The 17,281-nt window shown below is 39.1% G+C and overlaps 1 protein-coding gene across 4 annotated transcripts in view; it reads left to right on the plus strand.

Annotated features, from left to right (window-relative positions):
- Window positions 1-17,281, plus strand: part of MTHFD2L (methylenetetrahydrofolate dehydrogenase (NADP+ dependent) 2 like) — a 37,883-nt gene that overhangs the window by 12,282 nt on the left and 8,320 nt on the right. The window contains exons 4-7 of one of the 4 annotated variants that reach the window (XM_080409398.1): window positions 2,601-2,753; window positions 3,491-3,598; window positions 9,200-9,292; window positions 15,802-15,927. In XM_080409398.1, coding sequence (XP_080265524.1) covers window positions 2,601-2,753; window positions 3,491-3,598; window positions 9,200-9,292; window positions 15,802-15,927 — 480 coding nt within the window. The other 3 variants (XM_080409401.1, XM_080409400.1, XM_080409399.1) reach the window with 3 other exon arrangements.

Genomic DNA, 17,281 nt, shown 5'->3' on the forward strand with positions numbered 1-17,281 from the left:
AGGGAGTGCACTGCTGCTGCTCAAAAGCTTTCTCCTTGCTCTGTGACTCTCTTGATCTGTATGGTATGTTTTCAAATCGCTTTTGTGCTATGTTTTTATTTTCATCGGTCTTCCCTTTTGAAAATCAGTCTTTATTTTTCATATGTCAACATTAGAGGCACATGTCATTTATTGTGTAAATAAGAGTTTCTCTGTGTGCATGTCGGAGTAGCTAGGCAAGTGATGCCCGGTGTCGTCCTGCAAGTTTGGTTAACCAGTGAAAAGGGCGAGTGCAGAGAGGAACTTGGCATGGAGAGTGGCTTGGAATGACAGTGACAAAGCTGGTATGATACCAGTTGAGAGGAGGCTAAGCATCCTCTATGTGACTGATGGTAACATACTTAAAAATTATTTTGCTCCTCTGGAAATAAGTGAGGCTATCTGCAATCAAGTGGAAACAACAGGGAAATTAATTTCTTGAGGCAAATAAAATCTACTCGTTGAGTAACATGGTAACTGTCTATACAGTTTGTTGGTTTTGTTTGTTTATTTGGGGATGACCTGCCTAAGATAGTGTTGTAGAAGTGTCTCTGATGAGGAAAGGAAGGTGTCCGCATCTTCTCAGACCCGTGTCAGCTCACTTGTCCCCAGCTATGCAGATGTGTTTCTTCCTACCGTGTGCCCTTTTCTGAAATTCTGCAAATCAGTTTTCAGTGTGTGTGTGTGAAAACTATGTAAAGCATGGTTCCTTTCCCTTTTACGTGAATGTATCTATTATCTGTCCATTTCTGGGAAGCTTATGACAGACAGCAATGAGATGTTTGGCAGAGCAGTGTTCTGTCCTATCCCAGGCACAAGGAAAGCATGGCTGCCAAGTTTTTGTTTGATGAACAAATAACTTGCTTAAAGTTAACAAGTTTGCTTTTGCAAAAACTGTTTAGTAGTTTACTCCAAATTTCATTCTTTGGTTTTTTTTATTCCCCAAGTTGACATAAAAACAAGATTATGGTTGCCTTCAATCTGGATGAGGCTAAGTTTGACTTCTAAGAGACTTTTTCCATCAGTGTACTTAATATGTTAATTTCCACAGACCTTTCTCATTAGGATTCAGAAGGAAACTTCCTCCCATTGGATTAAATTGTAAATCATTAGTCTGGTTTAACTCTAGGGTTTTTTTAATTGGAAATCTTTGAACAAGAGTTTACCGTGTTTTAAATTTTGTAACGTGCATGGTATCTTCTAATTAGCGGGCTCCTTTTAATGTGAAATCACAAAATACATAAGTAGAGCTACTACTAAATTCAAACATCCTTTATATGTCTATAAGTTGTTGTTTTTTTACTGGGAATGTATGAATTCCATAATCAGCACTCATTTCACTTTATTTGGCTTTTTTAAACGTCCCATTAAGCTGCATGAATTGGAAATTGTGATATAATGCCTCACATTCATGGAGTTCTGTTAGGGATCTAGCCAAGCATGGGGGTTGTGTCATTATATAAAAGATGTGGAAAATAATCATTCTGAGATGGAAGTAAAGCTGGAAGTGTAATCAGGAAGCAGTTTGGGATGTTATTAAACAAGCAATAGACTAAAATGTCCTTGCTCATTGCAGAGGAGTTGGACTAGATGACCTTTAAAGGTCCCTTCCAACCCATACCATTCTACGATTATAACATTTTGACTGAGGTACCACTGGGTAAATACGTTTATTAAATGGAGTTTACTTTCTGGGTCAGTATGGGGATGTTTTGTAGAGGTGTTCCTCTGGAGCATCTTTACGTATGCAAGCCTTATACTTGGGTTTGTAACTTTGCAGAGGGTAGGACTGGCTAATGCATATTTTTTTTCCATAACTGGTGCCAAGTTTATACAGTGTATGCGTTAAGCAGTTGCAGACCTATCCCATATCCATAGTGCGTATGAAAAATAGTCATTACAAATAGGTATGAATAATAAATTATTTGCAGGCATTGTCATTGAAGCCATACTTAGTGTTTCGAGCTCATCAATATCAAACAATTTTATGCATTCTCAACAGTTTTCCAGTGAAGGTACTCACTTCACAGTTTTCCAGTGTCCTACTGATTGGCAAGTTACTAAAAACAGTTGTATTGTTGTAAACCAGAAAATGAAAGCTAGACTTACAGAGTTATTTCAGCTTAGGGTTTCCATACATTTGTTGAAAACTTAGGTTGTTTATCATTTGTGATCTTAGAGATGGGTAGTGTGCACAGTAACTTTTCTCCTATTATGGTTTTTTTTGAGCCACTTGATAGTTAATAATTCCAGAATGCAGACATGACCCTGAAGTGTCTTGCCTAAACATTTATTTTTATAATTACAAAGTTGTAATTCTCATTCTCAGCTGAGTATCAGCCTCATATTTTGACTGAATCTTCCGTATTAGCTGTGTCACAAACTGAATCATTGAGTTTTCAGTAGATGACTTGAAAAGGTGAAGTTTTAACTTCTGCCTTTAGAAGGGGAGTGTAGTTTACTCATAATAGTAATAATCACTCTAGCTAGACCATACTTGTGTTTCTGTGTAATGATTCAGATAGTATTGATGACACCTGACAAGTGAAAGAACTGTAATTTGAAAGCATTGTGTTTCCTAGATCACATAGATGAGCGAACAGTTTGTAACACTATCGCACCTGAAAAGGATGTGGATGGGTTTCATATTATGAATATTGGACGTCTGTGTCTTGATCAGCCTTCTATAATACCTGCCACTGCTGCTGCTGTGTGGGAAATTATAAAACGGACAGGTAAGAAACTGAACTGTATTGAAACTCTTCTTATCTCAGAAGATGAATGAAGGATAAAGTTAGGTGTGGGTTAAAAGGCATAGGTTATCTAAATGTATTGGGCTGATTGAAGAACAAACATTTAGAGGATTAATCTAAATAGTAAGTAGGTGCCAAATAGATGAGATCTTTTGCCAGTAGCATAACTATTAATTAAGTGTAGACGGTAGTCTGCATAGAATACTTGGCGAAACACTTTGCTAACTTATTTTTTGCATTTTATAATGTTGCAAGGAACTTTCTGTGCTATTGGTGACCTCCTCATTATTTGTCAAATAGAATATTTAAATACGTAAGTTCTTGTGGGGGAAGAAACGAGAACAAAAATGGGAACATTTAATTCAGTACTAGAAAGGGAAAAGAATGCATATGTATTGAATAGTTACCATTTTACAAGTATAATATACATGTTCTTATTGGTAGACATAAGAGCTTCCATTTCCCTTTGTGGTCAGAGAAAAGAAATTAAGTCCCTTCAAAGGGTGATTCAGATGCCTTGCATGGGTTGCTGGTTTTGTTTCTCTAAGGTGAAAGCTGGAAGTTGTTTTGTGGCTTCATCCCTCAAGTTCAGCCTTGTGGATTTTCATGTCAGCAGTCTACAACAGCAAATAATTGTATCTTGGGGATTGAGAAGAAGGGTTTAGGTATATCAAAATAGCGGAATACATTTTTGATAGTTTTTTTCTTTTTTCTATAAGGAATACAAACATTGGGAAAAAATGTTGTTGTAGCTGGCAGATCTAAGCATGTTGGAATGCCTATTTCAATGCTTCTGCATACCGATGGAGAGCATGAGAGGCCTGGAGGTAAGTCCATGAATGTTGTTTTAATGTTTCCATTTGTGAAATCACTAAAACAAAGCTGACCAGAGGATTAGGATAAAAAGAGTAAGCTTTTGTCTCATGCACAATATTTGCAACCAGAGCGAGGAGATAAATGGTGCGAATACATTTCCTGATGTATTCACAGGAGAGCAATTTCTGGACTCAACTTCTTTAGATGTTGTCATCATTTTGTCCTCCATTTGAAATGGCTACCGTTTAAACATAGTTGGCACTGAACATTGAAGATAATACCTGATAGTGTGGCCTTAAAGAGCTACAGAGGTTCATGTGATGTTTATACAAAGTAATGTACCTACGTGCCTTATCCTCATGCTTCTGTAATATTAATTTCAAATTTTTCATACATGCATGCACACATATATATACACATACACACATATACATACAAAAATGTGGCATGATTGCTGCGTTGTGCTGTTAGTTAGGTGGTGATTGTGAAAATATCCAAACAAAGTAACTTTTCAGTATGAGCTCTATGATATTACACATCAGCCTGAGGGATTTTTCTGCAGTGCAGTTTACATCCTGCTGGAAATTGGGGGTTGTAATGGAAATATTTTGAAGTAGTTCTAATTACAGAAGCATGCATGTGCTGCTATAATTGTGCTGTAGAAAGAAAAACAAATATAATGTAAATAGAATACTGTTCTTCTGCAACTTCATTTTGATGTTAGAAACTGCCAAGGTGCTGTGCGCAAATGAGGTAAACATGAATGTTTAATCCTGGGCATACTTAATAGGAGTGGAATGAAATCTGTTATTAATATAATAAAACACTAAAAGCTTCTTACTAATCATAGAGTTGGTTTTTCCATTCAGCCTCTGTGGGAAAGTTGCTATTTGAAACTTCTCTCAGTGTTTGAATTGTAATTACCATTGGTGCATAATTCTGGTCTCATCCCCATTCCCATGAAAATTAGTAGCATTTTTGCCATTTGCTGCAAATATGAGGTTATATGTATTACTGGGAGTGCAGTTCAGTGTTTGAAATAGGCTTTGTACAACACAGTCACGTTGCAAGCTACTTGCATGCTTCTTGAGTTGGAAATGAGGAGACCTGGTGACCTGTGATTCTTTCAGCAACTTGTTACAAAACCCATAGTAGTTGAGTGGATGTGTTTTAGCTGCAGCTGCTGCTCTATAGCTTTCAGCTTCTGCGTTAGTTGGATCTGTGGCTCAGTTCTGTTCATTTTTATCTTGGGTTTGTAATTCTTAATCGACTGACTGGTAGTACAACTTGTTGTGGAGGGGCTAGTCCATGACTTCGTTGGCCTATGAACAAGCTTCGTTGTGCTTCGTGGTCACCTGCCTGTGTTCTGATTCCTGACACGTTACACATGAGTTCACTGGCAGCCCTATTTACTGGCTTTGTCATTGATGCTATACATATCAAGTATTCTATGTAGGGACAGAAAAAAGTTCAGATATTCTCCTACCAACAGTGACACTGGAATCTAGATGTAGAAAGAGTTAAATCATTGATGTTATCTTTGCTTATTCTGAAGAAATGGATTTATTCTGAAGGTAGTTTTTCTTGTTTTCCAGTCCGCCAAATGGTAGTACGCAGTGTAAAGCAGCTGGCAATGAGAAAACAAAGTAACATTTGTACTTCTTTCACAGTACAGTTAGCATCAAGTATGCGTTTGTTCTGTACGTGGTGATAAATACTTTTCCAGTTGGAGTTGGCTAGTGTAGTTTTCATTCCCAACTTGCAGATCGGGCTGTCCTTGAAGATCTGGTTGATATTCTGCAGTTAGCTTTCTTCTGCGCTGAGCAACAAGGGGCCAGCCTGGATGGCATGTGGAAGGGAAGGCAGGCTAGGCGGTGGTTTCAGCTTTACTTCAATGACTATCAGAATTTCTGGATGTACCATGACAGAGAAGAAACTGAAGGCAGTCATGATGAAGCTGAGAGACACTGAAAGAGACTGCATAAAACTAAAGTATAATGATACAAAGGAGATGGAGCTAAAGGAAAGATCGGAAATGTGAACATAATAAAAATAATAGCTTAATTGGAATAATCCTTTCACCCCATTTTCTTAGTGGCTTATAGCAGGGCAAGAGTTGCATATTATAATCAAAGACATCTGTCAGGATATGAGATGAAGTAGCTTTAGCAAGTGTGTGAAGTTTTGAGATGAAGTGCGTTTTAGAGTTGAAAAATATGTCAGAGGTGTTCGTTTTATTTTTTACTAAACAAAGGCAGGGTTTCTTCTTAAACACATGTTTAGATCAAATTTAACTTCTTAATACAAATGAAGTGGAAGATTTTTCTATTTTTTTTATTATTATTATTCGGGGGGATGGGGACCAGACAACCTGCATAAAACAGTTAAGTGCTAAAAAAGAACTTTCCTGACTGATAGTCTGAGATAGGGTTTTATCAACAATTGGGCTGATTCGATTGAATAATTTTTATTGTGAAGTGATGCAATGTGTGTGTGTGGTATTTTTTCTTTGGCTTTGTTGTAGGTTTTAGTTGGGTTTTGTTTACAGATGATGAACAAAACTGAGAAGCCGGGGTCTGTCTTTATCTGTGATGTTCTGTATGTAGGAACCATGATGGCCTGCAGGTGGCAATATCTGATCAGATCGGAAAAGTATCTGAACCCTTACAAACCTAACTGTTCTGTGTTGGCAGGTCAAGAGACTTATCTATTTTATAAGCTAGTGAATTGGCTCAGCAGTATCATGCAGAATCTTCATTGCTAAATATATTCTCCTTCTTTCATCAGCAATAGCAGTGTAAAAATAGTTGTTTATTTTCTGTTTTGGCATGATCACAAATAAATGGAATGCCTAACTTTTCTGAGGTATCTGTAAGCTTCTGGACTGCTATTCTGAAGGTAGGGGCTTTTTTTTTCCCTTATGTTTTCTTCTTTTTTTCCTCCTTTCCTTTTCAGTAGTGAGAGCAATTACTTGGTTTCCGGAGCTAGCTACAGACACATTCCTCACTAAAATCTTGATAGGAAAATAGCACTGATTTTATTTCTCAGAATGTGCGAATATTTGTAATTTTGGATTTTATCCATTGATTTTTCTCAGCCTGTCTGCTGAGTACAGGATAAGAGGTCAAAAGAACCTCCCTATGTATATATTCTTGGAAGTAATGACTGATTTTGGATAAGATATCCTTCTTCCTTTGCTTAAAATAGGTATCAGAAGACGTTTATTTTACTCAAGCCTTTCTTTCCGGAATGCGGTGATAAGTCTGTTTGCCTTTCATGTATGAAGGATGGTTCTTCAGAATCCTTGAGTTCCGGTGTGATGTATAGAGCATTAGCCAAGAAAAAGAAAGTGTGTCACATCAAACAATAGGCATGGTTCTTCTGCAGGGGGCAAAGTGATTTGTTATTAAAATGTTTGGAGCGTGAGGCCTCCAAAGAAGGAAGACTCCAACCATCTATACGGCCTGTACACTGCTCAATCCAAATTGTATGTGCGTGGCCTGCATACAAAGGAATCAGCAGCTGGAGACAGGCTGCTTTAGACTAGCAAAATGAAGGAGTATCAATGAGTAATACTTCAGCCCTGTTCCAGTTGTTTTGTCTGTACGAGTCGTTATTTCATGAGCCCAAAAGTATTGAAGAAGGCCGAAGGGATCTTGATGTGCAGGCTTGATGTACTACTGCCTGGGATGTTGGTGTCACAAGAAGGGTTACTGCGGAGATTTTTCAAGACAATTAGCTGTCTAAGCTGTCGATTCACTTAAATTCATGGGAAGTTACAGGAAGTTGGTGAGAGACTGCTAACTTCTGGCAATTCCCCTTATTTCATGTAATTAATTATGCACATCTGTACTTTTCTGTTCTCATGATCTGAAAATGTCTTGATTTGCTTCTCTTGGAGGAGGTGATATGCACTATAGAGGCTGAAGCAGAAGAGGGATCAAAGATGAGGGGAAAGTGCAGAGAAGTCAGAGCACAGACAGGCTGAAGATGAGATGCTCGAGGAAGAGAATTAATGAGATGAGAGGCACAGATTAGATCAGTCAGACACATTCCAGAGGAAGCAGATGTGGTAGTAATGTCTGAGATGGCAAAAACTTTTAGTTTAATGGTTAATAATGTGGCTTAGGAGTCTATGATGAGTGGAAGGTGGAGATCGGGGGGGTGTAACACCTGAATGCTGTGCAGTATGAAGAGTTGACAGGGAGAGTGTTGGGAGGAGTCTCCTTTGATAGCTGTTATCATTGCCGTTGTCTTGGCCAGTCCTTGAGGATTCACCACACTTGCTGTTGGATGCAGTCTGAAACTTCAGTCCCTATCTCCATGACAATTTGCTTTGTGTGTAGTGGTCTCTCGTCAGTAGCTCCATCAAACAGCACAAGGTTTTTCATGGTTTATTTGTAGCTTCTTGCCAAGAAATGTGGATACATGCAGGAGCAGGCCCTGGATCTTTCGAGTTTGTCCAAAAAGATGTGTGCTTCTGTTTGTGTTCACTTCAAACACATCCTACTCTGATGTGAAGTAAGAGATCAGCTGTTCTTGTTTGATAGGGAGATAGAAGATATGGTAGGACACCTGCAAAAATCTGAGCGCCTTTTTGTAGAGTCTTCTTCATTCCTGTTGTGCTTGAGCCATGTAAAATAATGACTTTGAGTGTGTTTTGTGTGGAAAAATATATGCATTGGATGTATTGATTCCCTAAGTGGTTATGATGGTAAACTTTCTTTGGATCCATCCAGTTGAAATCTTGCAAGTAATGGTGCTGTGTTGATGGTGTTCGCGTGTATGTTCAAGAATGCCTCTCCTTGATGAAATCTGGTAGCGTTTCAGTCAAGAGAGGGATTTTGCAGGGTTTCTGAGGAATAGTCCTTGGTCGAGGAGTATTCTTGTTGTCATAGCTACTAGACCAGTTCCCTGTGCAATCAGGCCCTACAAAGAGAAGATCCTTGCTTGTCATCTCCAGATTAGCAGCCATGTTAATTTTTGAGAGAGGGGAATATCAGTAAGAAATAGTGCCAGTTCACTGAACTTTGTCAAAAACACAGGCCAAAGACTAAACTTTGACTTGAGGGAAATGATGCTATGAAATTGGGTCACAAGTAGAGGGAAGACTGCAGTTTTCCCTCCTGGCTAGACAACAGAGCATCAAGGGAGGTATCTAGGCAGCTTCGGAACATGTGAATGACAGATGTGTTTGAGGACAAAGATTGAACATGGTGACCTCGGACCTGAAGCTTTAGTTTGTGACAAAAAACTTGAGCCTTCATGGCACACTGCACAAGCTGTGCTTAATAAGGTAGACACTGGATTCCATGTGGGGTTTGCTCTGTGTAATTCCATTAAACATAGAAATGCTGATGAAGGAACAAGTTAGTCCACAGTGTATAAATGAATTCATCCTGTGAGAATTTTTAAGACACTTTTTTCATATGTGTGAACAGTAGGTAAGTGTTGTGAGCGTTCTGCCTGTGCTGATGTAAAGATACATCTGAAGAGTAATCTAGTGATTATCTGTACTGTTGTTAAGGTACCAAAGTCAGTCATTTGCACCTGAAAGTAAATGCTATACAGGATTTTATGTGACAACTAATTGATAATCTCTTACATTTCAGGAGATGCTACAGTGACCATTACTCATAGACACACACCAAAAGAGCAGCTCAAGATCCATACACAACTCGCTGACATTGTAATAGTAGCTGCAGGTAATACTAGTTGTTAATACTCCAAGCAATGTTTAAACCTGAAAAGATAGACTTTGGTGTCTATGTTGGTGGTGCTACTAGCTATTTCAGATTTCACCACATAGTCAGTGCTTGTGCCTGCTGAGGGTGTTGCAGTAAGTAGGATTTCTTGTAAGAAGGGCAAGTGATTTGGCTCTTTGTTCTTGCCCTTCACATTTGCAGACTCATAAACAGTTTCTCATCACATGTGACACCTTTCCCTTAGGGAGACTTTAGAGTGAACTCAAGATTGGGAACCAGTCACTGCATAGTTTATACAGGTATAATTATGTAAATTAAAACATTCTCTGTGCAGTGCAAAAATCATGAGTCATTTAAATTTTGACAGGAGGGTTTCTTTAAATAAGCTGGAGGCTGCATTCATAAAACAATGGTATCATTCCCTCACTGTTAGAATTAAGGGCAACCTTGCCAAATTAACTGGTAGTTTTGGTAACGTGTTATTAATGGCTGAATTTTTGGTTTTTTTCTTTTACAACTATCACGTAAAGCGGAAGAGAAGGGGAATTGGCTAGAGGAAGGGGTCTGGAAGAGCAGTGTCTATGTTTTTAAAGCAACGCAGAGTAAAATACTGAGTTTTACTAGTCTAGAACAAAGACACAAGCAGAACTGCTTCTGAGTGACCTCTGGTTTTTGTTTACAGGTATTATAAATGGAAAAACCAATTAAAAAAATGCCAAGACAAACACAAACAATCCAACTTACTAAAAAACTTGGTAAAATTCTGCCCCCCCTCACACACACAGTCAGGATACCATCCTTCTCTTGTACCATTTTGGAGGGTTACAGGAGAATTTTCTTTCCTCTTTTCTCCCTGCCTCCCTCTCCATCATCCTTGGGACCAGTGTCTTGTTCACTTCTAGGTAAGGACAGATAGGTCTGTCTAAAGCTTATTGCTTCCAGTTGAAATGAGATGCCCTTTACTGCAGGGCTTAACTGCACTGTCTCTTTCTCATGCCAGGTCAGGAACAAGAAACAGTTCAGTTGTCCCACATGTGATTGACTACTCAACTGCGGGCCTGACCAGAATTTATGAACTGTGAATGAAACATAATAATGTGTGTGCTAGCTGGAAATAATCTAGGAACTTTTCATCCAAATTGACTGCTTCCAATTTAATCATCACTTCTGATTTTTATGATGGAGCACAGTTTGTCAACAGTTACGCTTGTAGTTAAACGGTTCAGTAGCAGTTCAGCCATGTTTGTTCTTCACATGATTTTCCTTGTGTCATTTGTAACAGGAGCATGATACAACACTCATTACTCAACACGAGATATCCTTGGAATGATGAAAAAACCTCGGGCTAGATTGTGCAAACAGTATGCAGCCCTGCCCCAGCGGATGCTCTGGGGAAGATGATGCTTTACAAGGGTGGAATCCCTCTGAGGTTCCTCTTGTTACTTGAGAACTGTGTGCATCCTACCTTTGGGATCACACATTCCCCGGAAATGCATGACCTGTTCAGTGAGTGTTGCAAAAAAGGTTAACTTCTACCCTGCCAGGTAGAAATAGCTGCTGTCACAGGCCACTGTGTGAGACTGGCAAATGGAAAACAGCTTTGTGTGTGTGTCTGCATATAGGAGCAAGACTCTGTTCTCATTCTCCTCCCTGTAATACTTCTAGAAGAGCCATCTGCATTCTGGCTCCCACTTTGGTGACTTGTTGCAGTGAGTCTGTGCATTCTGATGTGGTACTGTATGAGGAGTTCTCTGGTCACTTGCATTCATGGCTTTCCTAACACTTCAAGTCAGTTTTTTACTCTTGAGTTCAAGAGTACCTGTCTTTGTATGTTGTCTCTTATTAGCTCCCAGCCTTGGGACTCTTCCAGTTTTCCTGGTTACTTAGATTGTAACCATCCAGGCAGTTTATTCCTTCCCTCTTGTTCACTCCCAAGTCCTTGCACCATAAATTCCAACAATGCTGCTCTTGTCCAGCTTACCCCTCCCTGAAATCTGTGCGTCTGCTTCCAGGTGGAGCTTCCTAAACTCTTTCAATACCTTGCAGCTTTGTATTTCTAGCCAAAGCATGTTTCCTCTTAAGCACACATGACACTTGGCATCCCACTGTAGCCTTTCCTATCTTTTCCTGCTGTCTCTGCATATACAGATATATCCCATGGAGTCTGCCCTTTTTGCCATAAGCCCAGACCTGTAGTAGAAGAGTAAGTGCAGCTTTACCTGTGGTGCCTGTATGGCCACCACAGTGCTTCCAGGACAGTGATGGAGGCAGTAAGCAGTCTTTGACTGCTCACCTTGCTGCTTCTACTGTCTTGGCTTCACAGTTTGCATTGAGAGAGAAGACTAATCTGCCTGCTAGGTTTGGAGAGGAGGTATAGAGGAAAAAAAATGGGGGTGCCAAATGCCAGGTGAAATTCATCTGGGACTACTTGCGCTATCCCTCAGGACACAATCTGTTGCCCTCTTGCATAGGAATTGCTGATTTGTCAGACCCTTTTATTTAGATAGTGGCTGGTTAGGTGATTAGCTTTCTCAGGGGTTGGCTGTTTTACAGTCCTTGTATCTAAGCTGGGATTAGGTAGGGGTTTGTTTCTCTCTGGTTTAAAATGTGATTCATCATTTTCTACAGAAATTACCAGTGAAGGATTTTCCCACATTCTTCAGTCAGTGCACTTGAGGAATAGCTGCTCTAATGCTTATCTCTTCCTACTTGGTATGTAAAGTAGGCTTAAGTAAACAGATCTGCTCATTTGGTTTGGGGGTTAGTTCATTTGTTGTTATTAAGTATTTGGCCTATTATCAAACCATTTTACAAAGGGTGTAACTGTGCAGCTTCCGTTAATATGCTTCCAGCCCTATCACACACAGATCATTTACCCCCATAAGGCTGAGGCATTATCCAATTACCAGCCAGCTTGCAATTGATTGCATAAGAGCATGATGAAGTAGACGCAGCCAGATGTTATCAAATGGCATAGGAAAGAATGTGAGGTCTTGGCTTGCTCAACATTAGAAGCAGAGTTTCAAGCTTATGTCCTATGGAGGAGTGAGAAATGGAGAGCAAAAAAGGTTCTGTATTGCCTGTATCTAAATGACTAACTGGCTGTGATCCAGCACTTTAAGTGAAGCCAAAGCCCTTGTATACCAGCGCTTGCCTTTGATAAAACTACACCTCAAACTGTATGGATTTGCTTTCTTTTCTTTTTCTTGGTTTTTTGTTTTTTTTTTTTTTTCTTCTCTGCACCTGGGAGAATGTTGCTTTGGTGGGGAAAGGGGAGCTTTCTTACATCCTTATGGAATGTAGACCTGATGGATATGTTCAAGAAGCAAAACTAATTGTAAAGTTAAAGTTGGAATTTCCTGTCACTCAAAGTTGGAGGTTGTGTGGTAGGAAAGAAATTGAGGAGGTCATTTAAAGTGAATACAGAGGAAAGATGTCACTGTTGCAATTAAGATATGACAGGCTAGTGCACATGATATGTAAGGACGATATTCTTGGCTGTCCAATAGCACGCAGTGGCTTTGATCTCAGATAATACTTTCCTTTAACATTCCAGGAGGTGCTTTATTTGTTGTGACTGTCCAGGCATAAACTTTCGGCTGTCTGGTCCCATGTGATGCTGCTGTTTCTAAAGCAGTGCTAGTACATTTGTTCAAAGATAGCCTTTCCTGTAATCAAAACTGCTGTCTGCAAAGAGGGATCCTACTAAACTGCTGTTCTGGAAAGGGAGGTCTTATCTGCGCATCAAATGGAACTATTGGCATGCCACAAAAGTCTAAACTCTAGCTGCAGCCCACTGGGGAAGCTGGATGAGCTTGATCTCCTCAAAGTAAATGTGTGGTGCTACCTGCAGTTTGAAATCCCATGCAACAGTGACCTTTACAAAGCAGAAGATGTCTAGTGTCCAGGTCTGCTGCCTTAGAAAAATGGTGGTTTTCCACCCTCTTTGGTAGTGCCTGGGTCAGATTTTTTGTGTAATACAGTTACCATTTTTGTACTTAAGTTGTTTCAATACCTAAATAACTGTTTTGGTGTCTTTTGCTGTGTATATAGATAGCTCAGCTGTGCTGACTAGAAACATGCAGCCACTGACTCAGCTCTTTGTCTGGAACTTGAAGTGACCTTTTAGATTTTCTGGGTCCTGACTATTGAGTATCTTCATGATGAGTATCAACATGCTTTATGTGACATGTGCTGAAAAAATCTGGTGCATATGAAAGAGCCGAGGCAGCTTGTTGTAGCACTCCGTTTTAGCTGGAGTTTCTAAATAGTAAAAAAAAAAAAAAAAAAAAAAAAATCATACCCCAAGACCCTACACAGATGGAGCCCACTGAGAGATGGTGGTGTGTAGTGCTGACACCAGGCTCTCTTCTGTCGAGCAGGAAGATCTCCCAGTTTGCTATAAATGGCAGGACATGGTGTTTGTAGAAGCTCCCTCATGAAAGGTCCATTTTCCACACTGGGGTTACAAGTAATACAGTTAAAATTGCTTATTAGTCAAGTGTGTTTCTTGAACCAAAACCAATCACATTGCACACCCTTTTGGTTTGGGTTTCCTCCCTCCTCTGCCTCTTCTCTGTAGTAGTAGTGGTAGAAGCTAATGAAGAAAAGCCTCAGCTGTCCCAGATTCAGTCTCAGGCTGCCATCCTCCACCCTTGAACAAATTTTGGTAGATGTGTTTTTGCTCAGTGTTGATGTGTTCATTATTATAAGGAGTATTAATAGACAGAGTGGTGTCTTCTGTGCATTGGTAACATTTGAATGTAGGAGGTCTTCCTGGTTCTCCTTTGTTATGTCTATGTGGAAACAATGGAAAAGCAGGGCGATGGTCTTTTGAAAGCCCGTCTAGTACATACTAGTGTACCACAGGGGATACTTTGTATGTAATAGTTCAGTCTGCTTTTTCAGACCTCCACTGATAGAGACATCCTTATTCTTTCCTCAAACTACTTGCTTCAATGGGCCTCTGTTGTAGTTTAAAAGTTCTGGATGATGCAGCAGGGGGAGCAAACTTAAGTCCATTAGTTTGTGTCACGTTGATTATGGACATTGAAAAAAGCATAGTTCCTCTTCTTGTGCCAAAAGTTTTTAATAGCCTTGAAGGCAGTCATGAGATCTAAAAGGTTAATTCTTCACAAAGTTTCCTCGTAATCCTCATTGTTCTTGGTATTTCATAGAGATATGACCAGGCAGATCAGAGAAGTCTAGCATCCACAGCAAAATATGGTATCTGAGATAATGTCGTATGTTGAAGAGATTAGGGCTTCTATGTGTGTTTTGCAGTAGCGTGATTGTATCTGTGTTCAGTTGATCCAGTCCCAAATTATTTTTCTGGAAATTTATTGCCTAACCAGTTGTTTGCTGTCTTGTCTTTGTGTGGGGTAATTATTTGTATGTAAATGTGTAGTCTTTCCTTCCTCCCCTTTGAATGTCAAATGATTTTCAATACTTTGCTCCTTTTTTCCAGTGGCATTTGAAATCTAAGATAATCAGTTTAAAGTTTCCAGCTTTGTGTCATCTGCACCTTATGCCACTAATTAATTATGTGTTCTCTACTGTTGCATTAAGGACACTAAGTGAACACCTGGCCCTTCTGGTACTCCCTCTGCACACACTTTACTTTACTTTTCATAAAATACCATTGGAGCCTCTGAACTGGGTACAGTTACCCAACTGGTTTTCCATCCAGTACATTTTTCTTGCTTATGAGAAGATCAAGTGGAGAAAGTTTTCTTGAAAGGCAGTTGCTTTTCTCCTGCAGATTGAGCTGATGCTGTTTATTGTGAGTAAATCTGAGGTGGCTGTCATCTTTTTTTTTTTCTTGTGTCTACCTGTTGCTTCTAAATGACATGAATCAAAAATAAGATGGCAGGACTAGATACTCTCACCATGCTAGCATTATTTTTCTTGTAGCAGTGGTATTTCATGTAGTTCATGTTCATTATTTAAGTAACTGCTTAATAGGTCATGCAGGTAACAGGTAAAGTATATGAGAAATCAAAGAAGCATAGAGTAACATAAATCCAATATAGATAGTAAAAAAGCAAAGGTTAAAGAAAATGCTGTGGAGGTAGCATACAGGGCTTGCTGCAGCAGTTGACACCACTTCTGGATCAGCAGACCTCTGAAAATGCTAATGGTTTCTTGTGGCTCGCAGAGCATCTTTATTGTCCAGCTTGTCTTTGGAAATGGTATGAAAGGGACTTGTTGCTGCAAACCAGCAAGTATTTCCTTCACTGAGGTCATGTTGACTATGTTTGTGACTGCAGGTTTAGCTGAAAATATTTAGTCAATGTGAACAAATAATCACATTTTCTTCTCATAATTACAAACTGTGAAATTGAGGAGTAACTGTTTTCTGTGTGTGATGTATCAAGACAAATTCAAGTGAAAGAATTATCATCTTTTTTTTGTGTACATATATGTGCATGCACACCCACTGATATAATTTGAAACTGATGACTGAGACTACCTGGCCACATTAATCAAATATACCTTGATGATTCCAGGTATTCCAAAGTTGATTACAACTGATATGGTCAAAGAAGGTGCAGCTGTGATTGACGTAGGAATCAACCATATCCATGATCCTCTTACAGGGAAGACCAAATTAGTTGGGGATGTGGACTTTGAAGGTCAGTGAAATATTCTTTATATGAATCAGTTGGATAAATATATTGAAGTTTGTGGTAAGTACTTGGAATAGCAGGCATCTCGAATGAGATGACACTTTCAAGAAATCTGTTCTAATTTATTTACTTAAATAAGAAAAACTATATGTTCATGTTGCTGCTCTTAAGAAATGGTATGTTATTTAAGAGGGGAAGCATTACTTGTAATTACATGTACCAGCAGCCTTGAGAAGGTGCAGATGAGCTCTTAGAGCAGTGTGGTGGCAGAAGATGCTTGTCGTCAGCTTTCTTTAATCCTTTGTGTGTCTCTGAAGAGTTTCAAGAGAAAGCAATAAAAACAGTTTCTGCTTTTTCACAAGTACAGGGTCTCTCACTGTTCATAGCAAATGTTACTTATACCACAGCTTCTCAAGCCTCCTCCTATGCTTGCTCTCTACGTTTGTATGTGAAAATGTTAACTTATGCTTTGGAAGTATCCTTTATACTAAGAATTAGTGTGGGTTCATCTTAAGCTGTTGAGAATCTTGGTCCAGGCAAGCCTAACAGATAAAAATTGGTGTACATATTGATCTTTTTATGTTTAATGTGTTGCAGAGCAAGTTCACAATGTAACTTGATTAAATATCTCTGCTCTGGAGGAGCTCCAGACTGGAATAGCAGGATTGTTGCAGTTGAAAATTAAAGCTTACTGGCAGAGTTGAGTGTGGGAAGCTTAGACAGCATTTACCCACATTATTAATGGTTCTCAACAGTTCCTTATTTTGATAAGTATGAAAATCACCCACAGGTTTTTTTTTTCACAGTTATTAACATCTTGGCTGGCATAATGTCTCAAAGCTTAATTATATTCAAAATGTTTCTAGCCAGGTATATGTATTTGTAATTACATCACTCCTTTAGTTCCTGCTTCTTTTACTCATTGTACATGATACCTGTTTGTTAAAGCCAATGAAATTACCCGCACGAGTGTAACAAAGCGATTGTCTTGGCATGCATGTGGAGATGTGTAACTGTATGTGTACCATAGGTCTCCAGTAGAAAAATACTTTCAAATACAACTTGACTTTTTTTTTAATCCTGCTTGTACTATCACAAGGAAAAGGGTTTATTTTCTGTTGTCAGAACTGAAGTACAAAGCTTTTTCAGGATTTTTTGTTTACTTTAGCAGGTATGGAGGAAAAATCTGAGAAAAATGAAGTTGTATCCATTTTGTTTGTTTTTCTTTAAATCCAAGATCTTCTGAATGTAATACAGGTGTAGATTCAATGGCAAGGCTGTGATTCAGAGTTTCAGCAATGCACTGTATATGTCTCGTCATGTCTGCTGTGGGTTGTTCTCAGGATTTTACCTGGGGGGA

This window comes from Falco punctatus (assembly GCF_963210335.1).
Source record: "Falco punctatus genome assembly, chromosome: 1".
Lineage (NCBI taxonomy): Eukaryota > Metazoa > Chordata > Aves > Falconiformes > Falconidae > Falco > Falco punctatus.